This window comes from Amphibalanus amphitrite, unplaced genomic scaffold (assembly GCF_019059575.1).
Source record: "Amphibalanus amphitrite isolate SeventyFive unplaced genomic scaffold, NRLGWU_Aamphi_draft 000102F_arrow, whole genome shotgun sequence".
NCBI classification, from domain to species: Eukaryota; Metazoa; Arthropoda; class Thecostraca; order Balanomorpha; family Balanidae; genus Amphibalanus; species Amphibalanus amphitrite.
Window position 1 is genome coordinate 724,458 of NW_024881597.1, and position 25,716 is coordinate 750,173.

At 48.0% G+C, this 25,716-nt stretch overlaps 1 protein-coding gene across 1 annotated transcript in view; it reads right to left on the reverse strand.

The window, feature by feature from the left end:
* LOC122380626 (nephrin-like) overlaps window positions 1–25,716 on the reverse strand; it is a 67,770-nt gene that overhangs the window by 24,739 nt on the left and 17,315 nt on the right. Inside the window, exons 2-4 of the mRNA XM_043363957.1 lie at window positions 1,394–1,526; window positions 1,035–1,243; window positions 569–676 (exon numbers count right to left, since the gene is read on the reverse strand). Of these exons, the coding sequence (XP_043219892.1) occupies window positions 569–676; window positions 1,035–1,243; window positions 1,394–1,526 (450 nt within the window). The remainder of the gene's footprint in view (window positions 1–568; window positions 677–1,034; window positions 1,244–1,393; window positions 1,527–25,716) is intronic.

Below are 25,716 nucleotides of genomic sequence, written 5' to 3' on the forward strand. Positions count from 1 at the left end.
TGTTATGACTACGGGACGAATGTGCGTGCGCCGTGCAGTGACAGTTGGGATGCAATGCGCTGCAGTGTCCGAGGCAGTGGTGGTGCAGTTTCTGCGGCCGGGGACTGGCCAGGCTGTCAGCTGTGACTGTGACCGTGCAGTGCAAACTGCAGTGACAGTACCAAGGGATCAGATCAGTAACAGTGGCGGGCACTGGGCTGGCCAGTTCGCTGAGACACGCCGACGCCCTTGACAGCTCGCGGGCCGTCACCGGAGCCGGCCGGCTCTCCCCCGGCGCCAGTCACTCAGACAAATTGGCCTCGCTCGAGCGGCGTCTGGCACCGTTGCAGGCTGCCCGGCTACACCCAACCGGCAACACGGGTCTGGCAATTTTCGGCCGGTCGAGCGCGCCTGGGAAACCTCATCGGCCCAGAATGGCCCGATACAGCTGCGATAAAATGACCTCTCGTCTAGTCTCGTCTCATCTTGTCGGGAACCAACAGAGCGTCCGATAATGGCGCTCTTATGGTGATCTTATTTAATGAACACCTGACACCAGACGGGGAGTCCCGGGGACTGAACGACTCACCTCCCCGTGACCTGCAGGTGACCTCCAGAGGCTGGCCTTCCTGCAGAGGTCCGATAATCCCTGACACGGTCTGGCCATCGTGTATAAACTCTGGCTCGCCCGGTGGAACTGTCGAACAACACAGACATGACAGGTTAATGAGCATGTCAGTTGCATTCAATTATTCAAAAGTTTCAAAACATATTCCAGGACCTGTGACGTGTTTAACAATAATAACGCTTTTCCAGAGCAATGCTTCACTTGACATAAATATGAAACTCTGTTTTTTTATAGCGATATTGCAAGATAAGCTAGCGCGGTGGTCAATGGAACCTAATACATTTCTGTATCAGCCTGTACCCACAGACCATGATAATCTGGCACACAATGAACCATTACCCAACAATGCTGCCGATCACGTGAGGAGCCCGTATTCACTGATGAAGGAAATATATGTACAACGGATTGCCTCTGAAGTTGAACTCACTGATAACAGAGAGGCGCAGCCGGTGGTTGCGTGTTGGGCTGAAGCGGAAGTCGACTCGACACCGGTACCTCCCGGCATCCTGTCGCCGGACGGTGGCCAGCCGCAGCACCGCCGGCCGCGTGCCGTGTATGAACGTGGCGCGAACGACCGTGCCCCGGTCACCGATCTCAGAACGCTCCGAGAACGATCGATCGTTTCGACCGTCAAAACTGCCACAGCGGATGGGAGGGGTTAAGTATAGTTAGTAGCTCTATGAAGCGAATATTCACGTGAAATGATGGCCTAGCCGAGTTGTCATTAGTGAGATAGTGACAAATGACAATATTGATTGGTGTCGAAAAACTCGTTCCACCTGTTACCTGTATGTCGGGATTCCCTCATCGTCTCGGTACCAGAGCACCAGCACGGCGCTGTCGTCTGGGTACGTAGACGTGATGTTGCACGGAAGGTCCACGCTGCGGTCCTCGACCCCAACCACCTCTGTCACGTGACCTGGAAGCAGCAAAAACAACAGCGTTGTTGGTCACACAGTCGCACTTTGTGAGCAAAGTCCCATGCATCACATGGCTAAAATTTAATCTTGAGCATTATCCGACAATTCCTTCAACATGCAAATGAGGGCAGGGCACTCTTATCCCTCGCCCATGTAGGGGGGGGGTTGGTGCAACCCCCCCCCCCTGAGGGTTTTCGGAAATAGTGCAAAAACGGCGGCGCGCAGCGCCGCCAAATTTTGGGTACCTTATGGGGCAAACCTTGCGCATCTTTTGATAAAAAAAATTTGACCGGGTCATGTCAGGTCACGGAGTTATGACGTCACAAAGGGAACAGCCTCCGGCCGGATTTTCACAAACTGAGTGCCAACGCCCGAGGTTTCCTGCCGGTGGTACGGAGATCGGTTGATGGATCGTGACGAAACTTCCCATACATGTTGGGGCAAGTATTGGCTATCATATGGTATAAGAAACTTGACCGGGTCAGGTCAGGTCACGGAGCTATGACGTCACAAGAGGAACAGCGTCCGGTACTATTTTTGAAAAGCGCCCGAACCACTATTTTGCTAATTCTTGTCACCTCAATGGGAATATGCAGCAATATTAGCTTCTATAGGGAGCAAATGGACCTCCCAAATCCAAAAATACAATCAGATTTCAAAAATTTAAATTTTGATTTTTCGAATTTCTGCCGCCGACTGTGACCTTGCCGACTTCCGGCGCTCCCAACGCGCCATTTTTAGAGCTAGGGAAACGAAATACAAACCAAACGATAGAGAATTGATCAAGGAACACGATAGTGAAAGTTTCAAGCCGATATCTCTCACCGTTTTGCCGCAATCGCCGCCGAAAGTTGAAAAAAGTATATTTTTCCGAAAATTTGACCTTTGACCGGTCAAAAGTAGGTCAAATGTTGACCTAGGACCAAAAAATATACCACCAATCGCGAGATCTCGGCGAGAGCAATCCGTTGGTCTTTTCCGCTAAGCTCTACGACGCTCCGTTTTCAAACGCCAAGGGGGGGTCGCACCAACCCCCCCCCCCTGCATGGGCGAAGGTGGCAGATCGCCGTTTACGGGCGAGGGTTATAAGCACAATGAGTCGGTATGTCCTTGCCCTATATTTGTTATTGAGTCATATGCTGTCAACATGAGACGGCTCACTGCAATGCTTCAAAGACAGTTGGTAGCGTTCTTAACAAAAAAATAAGGCATGCCTGATTCTGAAGTGCTCTTATGAGACACGTGTTAAAAAAACGTTTTAAATCTTTTATAACAATTTCCTTCTAAATCTTCCATGTATTTTTGTCGATTCAATGAGCGAACACGCACTAACTGGCAATTCACAGAATCCGAGCCGACAGCACAGTCATAAAAATGATATGTGATGGGCTTACTACTCATAAGCTGCTGTAAAAAGCATTAGATCCACCACACATAACCAAGCAAGGACGAGTCAATGAACTAAGCACTGTGTGGAACTGTCTTGTAAAACGCATTTTGTTCCTTTGTCTCTTACAACAGTTTCGCTTAGCAATACTAATTGATGCCTCAAGCACATAAATCATTGCAAGCCATGAGGATTGTGCGGCAAAGGCAGAGATATTTCCCCAGAAGCGCCTACTCCCACCCGACGCTCAGAGTCGGACGGCGCCGGCGGGGTAGACTGTGCCGCAGTGGCTCGGTGAAATGCGGCACAGTCTACCCGGCCAGGGCTGCCGCACCGAGATTACGGCAGAAGCCGAGCCGTCCGCCCAGTCGTGCCAACTGTCGATAGACTTGAGACAATGCATGTGAATATATTCCCGCTTCCAGCATTAACAATCACTCTAGAAACCAATATGGGCTTTCGGTATCCGACTTGCCTGTCAGGCCCATGACAGCTCCGGCGGGCAAGTCGTGGCTTTAATACTGCAACAGCATTCATTATTCACCGCGCCAAACTGACTGTCATTCTGTGGAAAGTGCGCCTTTAGAGTCTCTGAAGATAACTATAGCGCCAACTTTATCGAACTTTGAGCCCTGGGGTCATGTCAATCGGCTGCCATCAATCAGGCCCCGCCCTCCATTTCCGGCCTTTCTGGCGGCCGAGCCATGGGGCCGCGACCAATACCGCCATCACAAGATTTGATCGGAGTTCAGGGCACTAGCGCCACGTGACAGTAATGTGTGAAAACGTGAGGACAAAAACGTTTCTGGTGTTTTGGCGGTTACAGGCAAACAGCCCTGTCAGCGGGTAATGGAACGTTATCAGCAGTGTGAACTATGACGGGCTGGACAGTGGACGCTACCACTGCGCCGCTCGCTGCGGTCCTGGGCGCAGACTGAGTGGGCTGAGCGGTGGGACGGGGTGACTGAGCCCCGGCCAGCCACGAGCCCACACAGGGTGTCAGAGCGGACGGCCGGATATCGCCTGACGCCCACATCTCCCCCGGCGTCCCAGAAGGCCGAACTTCCGAGCTGCCGGTACCTGCAGGGACCGCCGCGCTGTCCGCTCAACCAAGTTCGCCCCGTGCAATCAATGGGTGTCACTGTGATGCGTCGCTGAGAGGCGGGCAGTGTTCGGCTCCTGGAAGCGAGCCCGTATAGAAACTCATTCAAGCGAGGGTTTGGTAGTCCCGGTTGGCTACCCGGTCAACGCTCGTCTGAGTGAGCACGTGGGGACACGACCCGGTCCCAAACGCCGGAGGTCAATGGATTATAAATGAAGTTCAGAAGGCAATACTCTTGAAGGTAATGTGCCTGAAATTAATTGATTTCGTACTGTACACGGACCTTCATCCCTTTGAAACAATCTTTTTTTCAAATTATAATTGCCTTATGCATTGGAACTGCAAAACACGTGCCTAACTACAAAATAAGAAATTTGGTACTTAACACGACATGGACCTTTGTGGAACTTTTCGGGCGTACTTTTGTTCGGAATGCATCAATCGACGATAAAGCCCTAGTCTACTCATTGAAAATGTGAATAGGTCAGCACAGCCGATGCCTGTGCTGTAACGGAGGGTATAGAGCATTGCATGCCGTTGAGTGGTGTTAATTTGACCTGGTTAACAGGACCCCGTGCACGGCCACGTGGCCATAGGTTGTGAGTACGTACATTAATTTTGTTGTGATGCTACAAGTTTATGCATTTTGTTGGTGACTTTGAAAAAGCCTTGCACTGTAGTGATCCAGTCTCATTATCTCACGCAGACTGGCGACCACCCAGGAACGCCGTCGCTCTCTTCAAATATTGTGCGCTGTGCCTTATCCAATATGAGGGCGCTGAATGTCTTGTATTCACATTCAAAGTGCATTCAAGTTGTATCGTGGTGTTTATTTACCGCTTGTGCATTGCTGAACGCTTCGTATAAATTCGTATGCATAAGTGGAGAGTCTCACAATGTTCATTGCTGGTGTGCCCCTCGCATTGTTTGTACGGAAGCCAAATATACATTGTTGCTCTTGAAGCATGTTTTTTTAGTTGGTGAGCTCCGGTTAACAGAAGCTTCGTGAAGCTTCTGAAGCAAGCGTCTGTGAGTCTGTTACCATCCTCTGGGGGGTTTACACTAAAGGAAAGAGTAAACATTACCATGTGACAAAGGGTAGGCCAGAAGAATATACTCTCTGTAGGAGGGTAAAGCACAGAGTAGATGATGCGTTACTCCCTAGAAAGGGGTTCCGTTTAAGATTTACCCTTTCAAAGAGTGTAACCCAAAAAATGTTACACTCTGGACAAGAGTAAATCAAAAGAGTTTACCATTCAGAAGATGGTAAAAAACGTCTGTGTGTCATGTTACCCCTCCCTGGCGAGTTTACTCTTCATGAAAGAGTAAAATTTACCATCTGGAAGGTGGTAAAAAACTTCTGTGTGTCAAGCTACCATGCTATGGCGGGTTTACCCTTCAGGAAATGGTAAAAAAGTTTTCAAAGTAACTTCAATTCACTCCAGTGCTTTTTGTGAAATCAAGCTTGCAGAAGATACGCTGGATTCTTGTGCGAATGCTAACAGGCTCCGGGACTGAGCACTGAGCACTCAGCAGAGCGTATAGACAAAATGTGTTGCAACGTTTTATTCCAACAGTTATCCAACCACGATGTGAATACTGCCTAGTGTCTACTGTGTCTAGTGAAGCATGTGTTGATTTTGTCATGTCATTTTAATAAAAGGTGGGTAACTGGGTAATAATTTCATTTCTCTAAAACGGAATGGGAAGTATTGCTGCGGTGCCCAAAATTACATATGTATTCCTAAGATTTAAAAACATTTAGCCAAGATATTCTTATTTGAATTGCATTCCGATGGGGCTTAAAAATTTTGGCGTGACTCCGTTGACTTTTACACCGATACAGCCGAGGGATGACACTGATCGCTTTTATCAGTGAGACGCGATTCCCAGCAGCTGTGCTGTGTACTCTGTCTGCTCAGTCTGTCTTGTCTGGCGCAAACTGCCCTGTCTGACGGTCTGGCGTTGTCTGCTCTGACTGTCCTCTCTGCCCTGTCTGGCTGTCTGGTGGTCCGTCCTGTCCACCACTCTGCCACCTGCACTCGACAGGGCCGTCGTGGCCAATTATCGCCGGCTAGCAGCCAGGGTGTCAGGCAGGCGCGGATACAAGGGGGGGCCATGGGGGCCATGGCCCCCCCCTTGGCCGATTTTTTTTCAAAAATAAAATAAAAAGTTAAAAAGTTAAAAAGCTGAAAAGGGGGCCTCCTGAAAATAAAGTGGCCGAAATCCGATGAGTTTTTTTTAACCTACCCACTTAGTTATTTCTTAGAAGACTAGCTGAGAAGACTTCTTTGTTAGAAGATTGGTAAAGCTTTTCATAACTTGGAGGTCTCTTATACTCACAGAGATGACCACTTTTACAGGGCCTCCTAACCTGCACAGAGGGCCTCCAAGCCTGCACAGATGTTGAGATGTTGCCTGAACAGCTAGATAAGCTCAATAGACGCAGTTTTTTTTGGGGGGGGGCCCAACAAGTGGGAAGATGGGGCCTCCAACAGGTGGGATTATGGGGGGGGGGCCTCCTGGTTTCTAATGGCCCCTCCCTTGGAGATTTTCTGGATCCGCCCCTGGTGTCAGGACAAACAGACTGTATTGAGGCGGACCAGCGCTGGGAGAATTTGGCCGCCGCGCCGCCCGCCCGGCGCCGTGCCGCGCGGTCCCGCCCGCCCGTCAATTGGCGGTTCCTAGCCGACCGCCTGCCGCCGCCGCCGCCGCCGCCACCGCTGGCCGGCGCCCGCCCGGCGCCCCAGAAGTTAGCAGGGCGCCACGTCTGCCGGCGAGCTACTCGGTACAGATAACGTCAATCCGCCAGACAGCGAGCCCGCGGCCGCCGGGCTATTTATTCCATACAGAGAACACTGAACCTACAGCATTTTAAAATGAATAAAAGCTTGGCTGCGACGTTCGTTTTTAGATGACTTCAGGCGGATGTGCATGGATCTGAGAAAATGGAATTTCACATATCCGCCTACACGCATAGCATACAGTTAATCTTATTTTAGGGGGCCCTAAAGTATCCTCATGATGTCTAAACTGTGACTCTAAGCGCTCTTATGTCTGCCACTTCAGTCCGGGCTCACCCATGAGGCAAGCGTGGCATTAGAAGGTCCACAGTCTCATGATCTAACAATATCTGCCAGAAGTTTCTTACAGTTTGACCATATCCCCTCGAGATCTTCCTTAGATAGACCTCCCTAATGAGACACTCCCTGTATCCAGACATTACTCATGAGTCGCTTCCTGCATCCAGGCGCTATCCCTCAGATGTTACACCGAATCCGTCTCGTATCGATCTCGCCTAGCGCGGAGCGAAGAGGCGCTCCGGCCAGGTAATTGACATTTCTGGCGCGCCACTGCGCCAATAATCACCGGTGCGCGCGTCACACCTCGCCACACTCGCCTCCGGGTGCGCAGCTCTCGTCGCCGGCTCCTGCGTCACAATGACGTGGAAGCTGATATGATTAAATAACGTGATAGTGTTGATGCGATGGTGGCAAGCATCAGACTTGCGATTGCCTTTTGCGACGTGCTCTGGTATCAAACTGCATTAAATTGCTTCCAAGTTGGTACATACATGCTTCGCTGAACATTCACGATTGCACAGATCTGTAAGCGGAAAATGATATAAATTACCCTTACGATCCTCTTAATCAGTTGGTGCCGTTTATCAAGAGAAATGCACACTCCTTCGGAGCATCTTCGATGCCACTTGTGTCTTCAGTTCAGGCCCTGTAACGTTAAGGGCATAAGTTCGGGGTGCAGGAGAGGCGAAAGCGTGGTGATCAGACGGGACTGTTTTGGCCGTTTCGGGCCTGTTTTGGAATTGTTTGGACCCAAACCACAGGGCCGAGCGGCGCGCGTGCCACTCAAAGTTCTCGCACGAGCGCCGCCCACCAAACGCTCTCGGGCCACACCCACTCACAGACGAGTTATTGAAAGCTAACCAGCGCCGACCAAGTGGAGCCTGTGACTGTTCGCCTGACACTAATCACGACCGCACAACAAGAGCCTTCACGCTTAATCGCGTGATGAGCATTAGAGGACCGGCCATCGAGCGGACCTGGACTATTGGAACATTTATTAATGTAAATTATTATTTTTTAACGTTTCTCTGTCATGGGCTGCAAATGCATTTCGATTTTAATGTATTTATATATTTGGATATTTTTACCCCTTTGTTCCTTTCTTAATTTTGTCGATTGCTTTACCTACTGATGTGCCCCATTGAAAAAGAAAAGATGATTCAACATTTTGTATTTTGGGATTCGATGGAAGCGCCACATTTAAGCGAAGTGGGCAAATTTGCAGAAACGCCACGCAAGCCTTCACTCTCGTCACCAACATTTCTCTTCATGACTGTGTAAGGTGCTGTGTGTGGTAGTGTATTTCATATCGAAGCGGGAATGCGTTTGCCGTAAATAAACAATGCTATTAACATCAGTAAAAACGCTTATCGGTGACGGTTGTCTTGTCACACAAGTAAACTTGCCGCTTCAAAGCAGCCAGCATTACTCTGTCAAAACACCATTCATCAACGGAATACGTTGCCAGCTGTCTATACCGTTGCAGAGTACCTCACTTGATGCCACCTCGCTATACGAACCATCACACCGATATGTTACGTCACAGGACCTTAATTTTCACAGCAAATTGGAGCATGTCGCCTTCTTTTCAATGGAGCCTCCTGCTCATAAATGAAGCGCCGTGTCTCTTGTAAGGTAGAACCGAAATTTACCGTGGAAATTACATGGCCATTCCGAGGACAAAAGAATTCCGAGTTCCGAGTACGTGCCTGTCGGAACTGGCCGTCGCGTGGTAACGGTGTGTTCGTTACAACGACTCGGCCTGGACGCGCTGTCTGCGGTTTTGGTGTCACCGGTACCGGGCTATCATTGAACGTCCATGACAGCCGGACAGTGAATGTCCCAGCACGCCTTCATCAGACCTTTGTCTCACACACTGCTTCTGTGAATGAACTTATTCATGCTGTCACGCGAAGGCCAGTTTAGCCGTTTGTTCGGTCCCATGCAGTCACTGTTTTGAAATGTCAAGCTCACGACAAGTCACTATGCGAATTTCAACTTGTTGGACAGGTGATCTGGCCTATAGTAGGTATTCCAGATGCATTGTTCCCCCAAACGCGTAGCGAACTGCCAGCAAGTTTTGGGGTGTCTGGCGTTTATAGCATTTTCCTTTTACTCCGGGGTGTAGTTATTTAGCGATAAAGTGAAAGAAATCCTATATAATCTGCGATCGGCGTGACAGCTCGGCGAAATGCAGCCGTCGGCACCGGCTGGCGCCCTGGCTGGCCGGTTTATTGCGTGTCCAACTGGCCGCTCTGACCGACCCCCACACACACAGAAATATTGAGCGATGTCAAGTTCAATATACTCGTAAATAGTTCAAATAGCTTCAAAGTTCTGCTTCACTTAGTAAAATATCTTTAGTTTTAGTATTTTCGTGATAAATAAGCAAGGTATCCGTTGCACAACGCCATAATAAGTAAAGGCATCAAGAATAAGTTTGTTTTTATACGACGTTTATTGGTTAACTAACAAACATCGGCAGTTTTATTACACCACGCAAGCATCTTTACGCAAAACAGGATAATGTAACAGCATAACAAATGCTCAAAATACCTAACTGATATGTTTCCATGCAAAGCAAGTGTATCCATACGCGAATGAGTGTTGTGTCGCACTGGTAATTGCGGTACACATCCAGAGCACCGTTCGTTTACGTCAACCCGTGTAAATTTAGCGAAATTTTGAGCTAAAGGCTGACGGCGGCGGCGCCATTTTCGCAATCTGTCAGTTGTGCGCCGGGGACCGCGGGGGCCGGCGGGGGAGTGCTGTGACTGCAGTGCGCAGAGTGGGTTTGCCCATTCTTGTGCGATCAGTGAGATATAACAGTGCTGTGGTGTTTATCTAGTTGGATAATAAGCTGAGTAATGAGTGAATGAGTGAATAATAAGTGAAATACTGCATTGTGGTCATCGTCTTATAACTGCAATCAAGACCGAGTCTGAAATCTGAAGCGGAGCGACATTGGAGGAGCTACTGGAAATTATCCAGCTTTGTCGGAGTGCTAAGGTGGGCTTGTAATTTTTCAACTGAACTGCTGTCGTGTTATGAAAATAATGGATGCACTTTCATGTTTTTCTAGGGTTGATTAGGTATAGGTATACTAATATTTTGCCAGATAGGCAATAGAGAGCCGATGGCTAATTAAATGAACGATAATTTTGGTACAGTGAACTAGTGCGTACAGATGACATATTTTTTTATTTATTAATTACGGGCAGTTGACGGGAGACGGGCGGTGGCTGCGGCCTGTAGCGGCGCCCATGCGTTGTGAAATATCCAGCTTATGTATATGATAAGGTGATACTTTTGCACTAATCTAACTTTTATTTCCGTCAGATGTGATGTCGATTCTTAACAATAAACGACAAACAAACAAACGTGTTTGCAGCATGGGGTAGGCATTGATCATCATAACGTTTTGTTCCATTTAGCTAGGCTCGCGGCTGGCGACAACGTCCCGCCACGTGTCGCTTGCGAGAATTGCGTTACAAATTTTGCGGGCCCAACATTAGCTTGACCAGAAAAAAACGTTATAATAACCATCATATTTGCGTAAATTTACCGCCATGAATTTGTGTACGATTACCACGCGAGTGTTCCTTTTGGTACTTTTTACCAAAAACACATATTTGTGCGTAAATGTAACGCGAGATCCGCGGTAAAGTTACACTGAAATCGGTTCTCCTACACAATAGTGAAACACTCCGAAGCTAGCAAAACACACATTTAAGTGTTCTTTTACCCAGAAAACAGAGTAATTTTACACCAAAAAAATGTTCCTTTTGGTACTTTCAATTACACCGTTTTTCCGCTCAATATTTCTGTGTGTGCACCAGCGCTCTAGGAGCCGAGAGGATTTCAGTGCCGGCGTCGACAGGTCAAGTCAAGATCTATTGCACACGGCTGCCCATTTGCCGAGTCTCTGGAACTCAGTCGTCCGGAACCATGGGCACCTCGGAGTGCAATATCCGCGGCAGCTCCCAGGTGGCTTGGAAAATGTATCGCCGCGCCACTTGTTGATGAAATGTGTGGTGTTTTGATTGTGGGTTTTACTTTCGAACCTAGATTTCGAGTCATCGGTTTTTGCTATACGGTATCTCTTTTAGTCATTTTTTAATAAACACTCACAATGGCGTCTTAAAAAATATCTGCCATTGTTTTGAGCGCATGAGGTGCCATTTTATTGTCTCCGTTGCCTTGATTTTCATAAACGCCGCACTTGGCTGTGCTTCCTGTGAAGTTTTCTAAGTATATGCTGAATATCTTATGCCACAATCTGTTTATTTAGTCAATATAGACCGCCTATCTTAAATGCCAGCCCCGGGATCTACTAAACTGACTAAAGGCAAAGTTGGCGCCCATCGCGCCACATGTATGCAGAAGAAACACGCCCAAATGCGCTGCTGGTGAGAGCCCGGCTCGTCCCCGCCTGCGGGCTTTTAAAGCTCAGCGGGGTGTCGACTGCCACCTCCGACTGCCAATGGGCAGCTGCAGCCCCGCGCCGACGGCCCGAGGCTAGGAATTATTCATGAAAATCGAAATTCCAGAAACTCAAAATGTGTGATGTATAATGGTGGATTGGTCGTTTTCGTTGCATATGAGATGAAGCTGTCCATGAGCCGGTCGGCGCGATATGAATGACACTGGTGCCGGGTAACTCACTTCCGGCTGGTGCTGACAAGAAGGTCAGAGCTGGCCGTATTGAGCTTAAAGCTGCTAGTTGTGTAATTTAGATACTAAGCTGCTAGTTATGTAATTTAGATAGGTACTTAAAATATGTAAATTAGATTCAATGTTTTAATTGCAGTTACATTTTAGGGACATACAATAGGGGTGACAAGAAAAACATCTTATTCATTGCAATTGTGTCTTTAGGTGGTCTTTGTGGATTTTCTAACTTCATCAAAACCTATGATTACTTGCTAAATTAGTGAATGAAAATATCTACCTACACTTTTTATCCCGCAGAAATGTGACCAAGGCGTTAAATTCCATGTGATCTTTAGCTCGAGGGAGTGCTAGACGACCAGCGGAGCGAGAGTCGATAACGAGGTTCCAGGCAATTAGGAGCTCTGTCAGTGGTCCATCGACACTCGTTCAGGTCAACGATCGTCTCCACACGGAGAGTGGTTAAAAGGCTCTAGAGGCTTGCACCACCGAGACGCTTCTCAGATCTCTCTCTCTCTCTCTCTCTCTCTCTCTCTCTCTCTCTCTCTCTCTCTCTCTCTCTCTCTCTCTCTCTCTCTCTCTCTCTCTCTCTCTCTCGCTCTCGCTCTCGCTCTCGCTCTCGCTCTCGCTCTCGCTCTCGCTCTCGCTCTCGCTCTCGCTCTCGCTCTCGCTCTCGCTCTCGCTCTCGCTCTCGCTCTAGCTCTAGCTCTAGCTCTAGCTCTAGCTCTAGCTCTAGCTCTAGCTCTAGCTCTAGCTCTAGCTCTAGCTCTAGCTCTAGCTCTAGCTCTAGCTCTAGCTCTCTCTCTCTCTCTCTCTCTCTCTCTCTCTCTCTCTCTCTAGCTCTAGCTCTAGCTCTAGCTCTAGCTCTCTCTCTCTCGCTCTCTCTCTCTCTCTCTCTCTCTCTCTCTCTCTCTCTCTCTCTCTCTCTCTCTCATCCCACCTCCCTTATCGCCCACTCTTTCGGCGGGACCGTGTCGTCGGGGTCACTCCGTGACCGCTCTCTAATGGCATTCTCTGACGCGTGACTAGCTCAGCGGGAACCGGGGGAGCCGAAAGCCAGTGCAGTGGTTGCTCCTCTTGTCCAGTAACAATAGGCTAGGAATCATGATCAGCAGGCTATGCAGACGACAGGGACAGAATCTCTCCGGTGGTAGGCTCTCAAGTACCGGCATTGACCAAGAGAACAGCCCTTCAATGTGCAAAACCCTTTTCTCTCGTAAATCATCCGGTGCTGCCGAGCTACAATGATCTTTGAAGAGTCGTTGAGGTGATTGTCACAAAAAAACGTACTGAACTCTGCTTAACACGTAACAATTCCTTCAGCAATGAATGTATGAATGATGAAATGTAATTGCATCCAGCACCACTGGACATATTAAACAAGGGATGATAAATTATGCCGCGTACCTGAAATTTTTGCAATCGGACAGTATAACAGAAAACGGTCGGTACTTTGCGCAATAAAGCATTAAAATCACTATGTAAAGATGCGTTTAGAGTATTGTCCTTTCCCGGAAATCCAGGTTTTAAAAACATTGACTGATTTAAAAAAGATTTGGTCGTTTCTGTCCGAAACGAGCGTGAAGGGCGACGAATAATTCATACGGACATGGTATGTACAGGTGATGGACAGGTAGAGCCAATGTAGTAAGCATGTTAAGTAATCCGTAATGCGCATTGCACACTACCATTATTTATATCTGTTGGGCTATACTGACATTCATAGGTACAAATATCAAATACCGTCAAAATAAGACAGAGAATTGTAATGTGATGTGAGATACAGTATAAGATACAGCAAATAGCATAAGCGGCTAAGCGCTTTGGTGTGAAGGTGTACACAAATTGAGACGACGTTGTTGTAAGGAATTAGCATATCCCGTCTCGAGGCCTGACATGCCAGACAACGCCATAGCTCAATGACTAACGACTTCGAGTATCCTCCTTATTCACGTCTGCTCACTATCACTATAGACATCGCTAAGTGTCCTGAGGGTCGTTTGCACTTTGCCGTTTCGCAGTGTATCACTGGTTGGATCCGTTTTCGTTCTTAAGCATTCATATCTATGTATGACACGCCTTCTGGATGTCGAAAACAACTCATTTGTAACCATCACTGTCTAACTAAATGGATTTCCCGGCTCCGTTTCCCAGGGAGTGGTGTTGTGGGTATACCAGCTGGGACTTGTGTCTTGCTCATGCTGTGTCTCCCACTCAGCTCCTCTCTGACCCCAGTAACCCGCCGCCAGGGACATGAAGTGAGCTGCCGTGCTTTACAGTGACCATGCTGCCGGACTTTGAGTTGCTGTCCTATTGTGTTGGCTCGCAGTTCACACAGGACTAAAAAGGGTGGCTTTAGGCAGACTGAGGGGATGGTATGGAGGGAAATGAAACTCTGATGGCCATTTTTGTAAAATTTGTTTTGGAATTAAAACTCATTTTCATTTATGGATGGTATAATATTTTCCTTTTTTAGCCATTTACTTTGCATATTCGTGCTATCAACCCGCAGTGGCAGTTTTCAGAAAATAAGTGTAAACGGTCACAGAAAGTGGGCAATTTTCTCACCAGGATCACCATTTTTTCCACCACATCACCTCGTCTGCTATTGTAGGACTGTTTCCTTGTTTTCCTCTTTACCTTACCTCTTTCGTATTTTCTTTCCTGTCCCCTTCTCTCCCCTTCTCCCCTCCACACCCTTGTATGGCGTTTCCGACTGCGTGGCTTCAAATGTCACATAGTTTCCGGCCGGGCCATTGTTGTGCTACTTCCGGAGCTCTGTGGTATTGTTTCCGTCAGAACACCGTGGTCTCCGATCGATGGCAATGCTCGTGTGGCACAATGCCATCTGGTTTTGGTCTATTGCGAGGTGGTGGGTCATTAAAACCATCCAGCAGAATTCGCACGTCATTGTTCTCTCATGTGTGTCCTGCAGTAACAGTGGATAGGGCATTCAGCTCGATGGCGACGACTTTAAAATCAGGGAGGAGAGGGAGGGCTTCGCTTACTCCAAAGACCGTGCTGCAATACACCTTCGGTACTTTGAGCTTTTTGATATTATTATCAGTGATCAGGAACGGATAACGTGGGTGATGGGTCATTGGTGTCATTCGCAACAAGTTATGCATTGCTTTGTGTAGAACCTGGGCTCACTTTCGGATCCATTCATTATGAAATACCGAATGATACCGTGAGTCACTCGGAATAATTGTGTGCCTTTGGGAAACAAGAGGTTAGAAATGTTGGAGCATATAGCTACGTTGACGTTGTTTACCTGGCTTCATCAATTCATCTGTGGACTGTGAATGCATATTCCATACACGTTACTATACACATGTGGTAAACTTCAAACCAAACTCTTGCCTTTGAGTCTGACTGAGTACTTTTTCCTCTTTACAACAATGCTTGTCTGCATACGGAAAACATAATTTAAGGCATGTGTAATAAAGCTCCCGCATTGGTCCACCGCATTCCCGAGTCCTTTGATGTTGAATAATAATGCCCAGCGCATCCGCTACGCCGCCCACTTACCCTTGCCTTTTTAACCCTCGCCCTGGCAGGGCATTTTTCATAACACGGCCTGGCAGGGGGGGGTCGATGCGACCCCCCCCCCTCGCGATTGGCTCCTATGGCACCTAGAAACACCAAATTTGGTAGGTAGGTGGGCTCCCTGGAGTTCTCGCCCCTGTGCAAATTTGGTTGCTCTAGGTCAATATTTAGGGGGGTTTTGGGGGGTATAAATGTAAAAATTTCGCTAAAAACAGGTCAAACGTTTTTCGCTTATAACTTTTGATCTAATTAAGATAGAGCAAAAAGAAAAGCACCACTGAACTCAGCACGTCAAGGCGCGTCGAATGATATACGTTTTAGCTTGCTTTAGTGTACTTAAAGTTTTTCTTAAATTTTAAGTAAACTTAAATTAATGAATTAAGTTCAAGTTACGCAAATTGCATCATGTCGCATATCATTCGATTCGGCTGATCACCAGGAACACAATGATACCATTTTTTAAGCTCTAGCGTCATTATGTGCCAAGTTATTGGCAAAAGCGTCATTTGACCTCAGTTGACCTCATTTGACCTGACCCATGGATAAGTACACCAAACAAAGAAGCACAAAGTGACCTGCTGTTAAGTACTGTGGTTTCAAAGCACAAAAGTGATAGAACGAAGCGGATATCTCCAGTATTTTCCGAATTTAGTATTTTCCCATAGGCTTAACATTACGACGTAATGACCTCTAACTGACCTCAGGTCAGTGACCTCAAAAAACCCGAACTATATGTTATACAACTCGGTGAACTTAGCACATCCTGAAAGTTTGAAGGAAATCAGTGCAAAACTGTGAGTTGGACAGGTGCAAAAAGAAAATTGAAATTTGACCATGACCTTGTACCGGTTTTTCTGACCTGGTGACCTGACCCAAGGTCACCCGGACCTGAAATTTTCAGGTCATATGTAAAAAGGTTGCCCCATAGGCTGTGCCAAATTTGGCGGCGCTGCGCGCCGCCGTTTTTACGCTATCTTCGAAAAACCTTAGGGGGGGGGGGTCGCATCGACCCCCCCCTGCCAGGGCGAGGGTTAAACTCTCCGTTTAAACTCACTCATGTCTGATGAAGAGCTCTGATGGTCTGAATAGACGGATGGTTTTGGACGACCACAAGACGAGTGGTTTATGCTTGCGTTCTCCTACATATATCTGTGTCTTTCTCTGCTCCCAAAAGATATGCATGAAACACAATGCAGCATGATGTCGCCTTTAGATGATCTGGATTGTCAGCCGCCGAGGTCGATGACACCCTCCCCTCCCCTCCCGCTGCTCCCCCCCCACCCACCGGCGCCGCCATGTCGCCGATGCACACTGGTCGGAAACGCCCTCACGAGAGGCCACGGGCGATTCCGGAGTTTCGGATTATTTTTTATATAGATCGATTTGAAATTGATCAAATTATTATACTTAGGTCAAAAAAACTAATCCCGGTGACCAAAAACAGCTGTAATCAGCCCCCGAAGATGGGGTATCCTAGAACTCGGAAACTGACGCGGAGCAAGAGGTTTCTTGAGCCGGATATTCAGAGTCTTATTGCTGATAGACACCAAATTGAAATCCCACATGTTGTGCATCAAAATGTTCGTTATGAAGTTGCCGACTGGTCAGTGCAAAATTTTTGGTATACTTTTTCCCTAACTAAGATGTACTATAGCTTTTTTATGAAGGCTCTCCTACAGTGATTCCGGAATATAACTGCAAAGTTTAGGTAAGGAAACAACAGGTAGTCCCATCTAGTTCCACTCTGATTTTTTGTGAGATGAAGTAGGATTTAAATTTACACCAGGGCAACATAAAAGCTAACTGCGCATATTTGCGCAAAATTTGCAGGAGCCGCTCTTCCTACCCAACTACCGCCCGCCCCGCCCCAGTTTCGGCTCGGCCGCCGCGCCCGGCTTACGCTGACCTGTGTGGCCTGCACGCATCCATGCGTAGTTGACTGGTCATTAAAAACAGATGCGCTTGAGTTTATGAATTTTGTGAAAAGCGCGTTTTATGTATGCATTTATGTATGTATTGACATCAAAAGCCTTCCACATATTGCGTGGCGATTACGGCTTGATTTAGAGAGCCTTCCTATTGACAACCATCACTCGGCTGAAGAAAGTGGAAATTGAAACCTTCGTGAATCTAAGACGCTGCAAATATAGGACACCTGCCACTGACGTCGGGTTACCTTGGGCCGTCTTTTTACATTTGATCACAATGCCGGTATCTAACCCTGGCCGGACCGATTGGTTTTCTACATTGACCGGGGAGGGTTGGTACAACTCCCTCGCCGTTTCGCCTCTAATTGAGCTAGAGCCTCGCGGAAAAAAGCAAGCTTGTGTGCCGTTATAAGACGCAAAAATTAGGTACTAGGTACCAGATTTTAAGGTCTTAGGTCAGCCAGTGACCTCTTAGGTCAGGTAAGTGCCACAAGGCACGGGCTCGGTTTTAGGTTAATTACTTTGCCAAAAATGGTCGCACTGCCGCGATTTTGGCATAATCGTGTTTGTCTAGCTCAGGCGCGTTGAATGCTATACTTGGTGTTCGGGTGAAGTCAACTTAACCCTCGCCGGCACAGGCCATTTTGCGTCCTTCGACGGCACAAGGAGGGGGGGTTGGTACGACCCCCCCCCCCCTCGCGTTTGGCCCTTGATCGAGCTAGAGCCTCTCGGAAAAAACGAGCGTGTTGCCCGTCACGAGAGGAAGCCGATGATACCCAATTTTAAGGTCCTAGGTCATCGGGTGACCTTCCAGGTCAGGTCAATGACCCGAAAACCGGGAAAATCGGGACCTGTTAGAAAGTCGTAAAGTGTGGCTGCTATGTGGTTTTCCGGGGTGCTGATCACGAATATCGTGTTAGTTTTGATCATAGATGATGTCTTTAAGCATTTAGACCAGGTCGGGTCAGGTCAGGTCAGGTCAACCGGTAGGGGTTGTGACGCGTATTCGTAATACGTGTCAATCGCCTCGGACAGCTTCGTAACATGTTACGAAGACGCCAAAACTACTTCGTAAATGTTCAAATGGTTGCTTAATTAGAATTCAGCTCCAAAAACTAGCCTAGAAACATGTAAAACTCGAAAAAGTGAACCGAGGTCACCCGAGGTCACCAAAGTTCAATGACCTGACCTGACCTTCAGGTGACCTTGACACCCATCCTAATGTATGGGAGCAGCATCAAATCACATGTTTGAACGTTTGAAACCACGAAAAGCTTGCAAACGCGCGGCTAATGCGAGCCGACATACGCCGAATCGCGATTTCGGCCAAACATGGTCACGGAAAAGAGGTCACAGGTCAAAGGTCATTGGGGTCAGGGTGATGAAATTTTCAGGGTAGGTGTAAAATTGATCAATGAGAGGGTAATGAAAGTTTCGTCGCGATCGGCCGCTTTTTACGCGAGTTATTCGCGAAAAACCTTAGGGGGGGTTGCATCAACCCCCCCCCCCCTGTGCCGGCGAGGGTTAAGGTGTTAACCTCGGGTCAAGGTCAGGTCGGAGCCCCTCAGGTCACGAAAATGGTTGAAGGAGGTCATATCGCATATCATTCGATTCGGCAGGTCTTCCTGAGTCCAATGGTGGCTTTCCCGACTCTCTAGCTCCATCCGATCAGGAGTTATTGACCAAAAAACTTACATGGCCTTAGTGACGTCATAAATGACGTCACGCAAAGTCAACAATGCTAAAGTCAAGCACTGGACCTTGCAAGGAGTGCATGAAACCATTCCCGGTGCCCGAATAGCAGCTCCCGATTTCCCTTGTTGACTTAAAGTGGTGCTAGATCCTGTATTATACTCAATTATGACGTCATAACTTAACAGATTCACGTCATATATTTAGTGCTTGACATCCAAATAATAGCTTACATATGACAGAGAAGGTATGCAAAGTTTTATGAAGTTTGCTTCACTAGTTGTGGAATAACAAGCAAAAAACTTTTGCGGAAAGGCCGCTGGCCTCTCGCTGGAGCGTTTCCGACCAGTGTGCGATGACGCGATGTCGATGGCGCGTGCTGACGGGCTGACGGCAGCGACAAAGGCGCGCGCGCTCCCAGCTACCCCACGCCGGTGTTTTCAGCGCAGGGTGGGCGCACGTCGGACGTGCCATTTCCGCAGTGGAAGGGTTCGACGACAGACTCCATCGGGGTTCAGAGTGACACTATTAGCGAGGGCTGTGAGTGCAATGGCTCGTTTCGAGTCCAGTTGTAGCTCAGTAATCATCTGAAGTGAACCAGCTTGCCGAAGTTACATTTAACATCAACGCTGTTTGCTATTTTTACGGTACCGGAAACCATAAGTAGGTAAACGCTCAGGATCCTGTCAAGGTACAATGTTAGCAAAAAAAAACACCACCAATGCATAGCATTTTTACCGTTTTTTTTATCACAAGCGCTTGCATTAATAGCAATAATAACGTCAAGTGATGCTAACGTTATTATTGCATAAGTTACGATCACATTTATGAACAATTGAAAGCTTTATCATTGACAAATATTCAATAACATAAAACAAAATAAGAAAATAAAATAACAGCCATCGGAACATTTATAAAAAGTATCAAGTACAGTTTGTTGACACATTTTTTACCATAGGTGTTAATAGAACGTTACAATTCAAGATAAATATCATAATAATGTCAAAACTACTCTCAGTGCGGGGTGTTCAATGTTTTTCATCGATGCAGACAGAGCAGCTGACGCACATCGCACTCCCACACTGTCCCATTACATTCCGTCATAACGAGTCCCGTGGTGCAGGGAGTGGGGACGGGTCGTTGTGTTCCAGTGACGGTGCCTCGGCTGGGGTCGGGACCGGTAGCACCCATTTGGCCGCGGGATGACGGGACTGACGGCTTATCTGGGCAGTGCTGATTGGGCGTTAGCACTGCCCTAGTGTGACGGTGGGCCAAGGATCGGTATCTCCTGCTCGGGATCGCGCCAAAACGGAAATTTGACGTAATCGAGGTCAACCTTATCACCGATAAAGCAGTTCGCACATTAACAATCTGCTAAAAATGTGAATATTTTGCTAATGATGGCAGTTAATGTGTAAAAAAAAAACAACTAAAAATAGTTTTTACCGAAAGAAATCAACTGCTCCTGCCAGTTGAGGCTCAAGCTATAGGATTAGTGCTCCCGTTAGATGCTCTATAAATGAATATGAAGGTCGCAACCATTGCCATACACTTCCTTCTCCTTATTTCTAGCTGGAATAAAGAGTAGGAGGTCCGACCAGCACCCATCTGGACGCCCCGGGGTCAGCAGAGGTTACCCGGAGGGGCTAATGGTGCTAATGGTGCATTATAGCTAATGGTTAATGGTGTTGGCAGAGTTAATGGAGCGGCAGATAACCGGGTCAAACAGCGCCGTTACTCGCCGCAGGCTGCACCCCCCCCCCCCTCCCTTCCCCCATCCTGCCCCAGAGCGTCGCTCGCAGCGGCAGGTCGTGTGTTTCGCCGAAGGAACAGATCTAGCCCTGGGTGTTACGGCGGGAGACCTTTGACACAGACTCATTCGCCCTTCAGGCCAAATCCCAGAGGTGACTGCATAGCGGCTGTATGCGCACAGGAACGGTGATTAGCGGTGTTGTGTGGACATTGATGAATGATGGTGTGATTTGGCAGATTGTCATAACTCATATAGTTATGTAAAGCAGTGTTATATGTGGAATTCTATTCAGGCTAGCCGCTACGCTATTTCTGGTGGATAGTAGAGCTGTATCAGATAAGCAAAAGTAATATAATGTCGACAGGTATACATATTACATGTAATGATATAGTTGTCATATAGGTACGTGTGCCTTGAACATTAACCCTCGCCCTGGCAGGGGGGGGGGTCGATGCGACCCCCCCCCTAAGGTTTTTCGAAGATAGCGTAAAAACGGCGGCGGGCAGCGCCGCCAAATTTGGCACAGCCTATGGGGCAACCTTTTTACATATGACCTGAAAATTTCAGGTCCGGGTGACCTTAGGTCAGGTCACCAGGTCAGAAAAACCGGTACAAGGTCATGGTCAAATTTCAATTTTCTTTTTGCGCCTGTCCAACTCACAGTTTTGGACTGATTTCCTTCAAACTTTCAGGATGTGCTAAGTTCACCGAGTTGTATAACATATAGTTCGTTTTTTTTTTAGGTCACTGACCTGAGGTCAGTTAGAGGTCATTACGTCATAATGTTAAGCCTATGGGAAAATACTAAATTCGGAAAATACTGGAGATATCCGCTTCGTTCTATCACTTTTATGCTTTGAAACCACAGTACTTAACAGCAGGTCACTTGGTGCTTCTTTGTTTGGTGTACTTATCCATGGGTCAGGTCAAATGAGGTCAACTGAGGTCAAATGACGTTTTTGCCAATAATTTGGCACATAATGACGCTAGAGCTTAAAAAATGGTATCATTGTGTTCCTGGTGATCAGCCGAATCGAGTGATATGCGATATGATGCAATTTGGTTAACTTGAACTTAATTTGTTACTTTAAGTTTACTTAAAATTTAAGAAAAACTTTAAGTACACTTAAGCAAGCTAAAAAGTATATCATTCGACGCGCCTTGACGTGCTGAGTTCACTGGTGCTTTTCGTTTTGCTTTATCTTAATTAGATCAAAAGTTATAAGCGAAAAACTTTTGACCTGTTTTTAGCGAAATTTTTACATTTATACCCCCCAAAACCCCCCTAAATATTGACCTAGAGCAACCAAATTTGCACAGGGGCGAGAACTCATGGGGGCCCACCTACCTACCAAATTTGGTGTTTCTAGGTGCCATAGGAGCCAATCGCGAGGGGGGGGTCGCATCGACCCCCCCCCCTGCCAGGTCGTGTTATGAAAAATGCCCTGCCAGGGCGAGGGTTAAGCAACTGATGTCACGACATTCGCCATAATTAACCCGCGTCCTGGTGGGGTCTGTTTATACCGCGACCTGGTGGGGGGGGGGGGGCTATTTTTTGCCCCCCCCCCCCCGTATCTCCGAAACTACTGGACGGATCCGCAAAATTCAAACGGCGTTCGAAAGGCCTGTCAAATTTGTCGAAGGCAACCAAATTTCATTGAACTCGGGGTCACCGATGACGTCACGGGTCAGGTCAAAGATGAAATGTTTCACCGTTCACGGGTCTTCTAGGGAATGCGCTATAACACCGAGGAAAACGCATTTTGTCGAGAATCAGCGGTAGGGCGTCAGTTGCCTAGTAGATATGTTGCTATTAGAGGTCACTGGCAATACCAGGTCAGGTCACAGGTCAGGTCACCAAGGGTCACAGGTCAGGTCACATGAGCCCAACTTTACTAAGGTTGTGTGATGCATGTTTTATGGCCAATTTTTCATTTCCAGTTCAATGGTGTTGGTTATAGGACTATCAGGTACGGCTTAGGTCACTTTCTGGTGAAGTTCAGGTCAAGGTCAGGTCAAGGTCAAGCCAAAAAAGGTCAAATTTTAAAGTTGATAGTTTTGCATAAAATGGGTATTGATTCGATGCAGCTCGTCACGGGGAGTCTAATGGTGGTCTTTGTTTTGCGCTACGAGGTCTAAAATTGCTAAAAATTGAGTTTGAAAATTTGACGTCATCAATTTTGAACAGTTTTTTCGCTATAACTTCGCCAAAAAAGAGGTATCAATCTCAAATTTGGTATGTGGATGGAAGGCGGTAAGGACTATCACATATATTCCGGTTTTTGCGAAATTCAAAAAACTTTTTGGATTTTTTGATCATAATATGCAAAAAATCTATTTTTTGATTTTTGGGGGTCAAAATCCAAAAACATCAAAAATCCGAGATAGCAGTTTTGTAGCCCTGTCCAATCTACAGCTTTTATGTCTTCATCATTTTTCTGTATTTGCAAAGCTATAGGCCTGACAGCTCTTCCCGCGAAACCCTTTTTTGGGTCGAAAACGGCAGAACATGACGTCACTCTGACGTCATTTCCGGCCAACCTATCATAGCCTTGGGAAAAATTTTTGGTCACAATGTGTAAAATTGATGTCCGGGAGGGTACTGAAAGTTTGGTGACGATCGGCGCAGCGGTTCTGGAGATATATCGAAAAGTCTGGAGGGGGGGCAAAAAATAGCCCCCCCCCCCACCAGGTCGCGGGTTAATTTGTTCCAAATATATTAATTCATTTTTAAGCACGCTGGCCTACCCTACGTTTCACATCAAGTTTGTTCAGCCTTTTCCATTTCCTTATTTATTTCCCTTTGGATTTGATTAAAGTTCAATCAGCAGCGACTGCCACTCCTTTCATCAATAGCCGCCAAAGTTCGCTCGGATGCCATCGGTCGGACTCTTCCGCTCTCCGGATCTTGCCGGCCCGTATATAAATACGTCGTTCCGTGTAACAGTTCCACTCCGATCCGAGGTCGCTCTCCACCTCTCAGCTTCCCTTCACTAGCATCGTGTACAGTGCACGCTGAGCATGTCACTAGTTGGTGCTGCTGGCGGTCCGCCGGAGCCGCCAGAGCCTGAGCCAGAGTGGTGTCTGAAGTAGTCGAGCATCGTCACTGGGCGCGATAAATTCCGACCGCCCGGAATTTCCCCGGGGCTACATACTTCCATGTAGCCGGTCGGATGGCCCCCAGACGCTCTTCGAGGCTCGGCTTGCAGCTGACTGCTCAAGGGCAGGACTGCGGACGGCGCAGAGCTGACTGGGCGGCAGTTATGGGCATGGCGCAGAAATGGTCCCTGTGGGTCGTCGCAGACCACGTGGCTCCGAGGCGGTGTGGGAAAGGGCTGGATTGTTGGAACACACGTCACATGGGTCTGCACGGAGCTGCACCCACTCACGGTGACCCTGTGGATCACGAACTTCAGGGCACGCCAGCTGCAGTCAGAAGCTCACATTCCCTCAGCGGGCAGCACCCTGACCTTAAACTTCTGGCTCCCACCGCAGAGATGGTGTTTTCAGTGCAAAGTTTGTAATCCAAGGACTCAGATCTCGGAGCCGCAGGTCGATGGTACTGAGTATAATGTTCCAGCTCTGTGGTTCTCAGCACTTTGTAATGGTTTGTGATGAGTTGGGCTCAATTAAACGATCTTTTGCTACATTAAACGTCGAGTTTCATCACCAGCTGTGTAAATTCTTCTCATTTAGTAGCAGGAGCTCAAGTAAAGCCCGGGATTCCCTGCCGAGCTGGGCGACGCGGAAGAGTTCGGGTAGCCAGGATCCGTACGGCGGCGTGGCCCGTGCCGGTGTTGCTGACCTGATTGAACCGGCAGAATGAGCCAGAAGCCAAAGGAGTGTTATGCAGCACTCAGCACAGAGAACAACTGAACCAACCTGGTATCAACCAGAAAACTAGCTGAGGCGAGTCTCTTGCGTGGGAGGAACGTAGGCTGCAGCACTTATGTAATGGTCTCCAGACGACAATTCAACATCGACTTAATTCGCTCGGCTTCAACTGCGCTTGAATTAGCACGTGTACCTGACTCGTTGTCGATGATGTTTGCGCTTGTGATATTGGTTTACTAGCATATGAGGCTGTGCTCTAGAGCTCGAAGTCTAAATTTGGACTGGAATAGACTAGCATACTCCTGCGGCTATTCATGGAGTAAGATTTAGCAAGGACAGTCATACCTGCGTATATGACCTGTGGCTCCTCGCTGAATCCTGAGAATCAAGCCCGAATGGAGAGCTGGCTGTCGTTATGTCCACCGCCCAGTGTCCATTATCCGGAAGCAGAGCTGACTGCCGTTAGCTCCATTGAACAGAGCGAGAGCTGGCCGTTCTGTCCACTGTCCTCTGTCATGAGGCGAGCTGACTGTCATTATGATCCACTGTCTAGAAGGAGAGCTGGATGTCGCTATGTCCATTGTCCGGAGGGCGAGCTGGCTGGCGTTAGGTCCACTGAACGGAGCTAGAGCTGCTGACCATTGCAGCTACTCATGCTACTGCTTACTGCTTGGAGCTATAGCTGCAGACTATTGCGTCTACTGCTCGGAGGTGTATGTGCCCACTGCACTGTCCGGAGAGCAGCCGGCGGAGCTGTCTGCTGTCTTATCAACTGTCCACTGTCCGTGGACTGACTGCCGTTACGTCCACTGTCTGTGCGCCGACTGTCGTACTGTCCCGTTATCCAATGTCGCCGGCCGCGCTGCCGCAGCCGGCCGCCGTCTGAACAGTCTGTGTCCGCTGTAACGGCGGAGAACCCGGCTGGAGCACCTCCTATGGGTACTCAGTCGGTCGATGGTGGACCGTTTGCACTGAGATCGGCTATGGTTGGAGCGGACCCACCCGCGCCCAGAGAGGGATGGGGCTCTATGTCGGATGGGCTATTGTCGGATGTCCGAGCGGGGTACGGCAGTCTGAAAGGCTTCTGTGATTTATGAACGGGGTTTGATTCGTTCGAAGGACCGGCTAAATGTATTTGTTTAGCTGGGGGCCTGTTTTGGGAGCTATCATACATGCTCAGCCAGAAAATA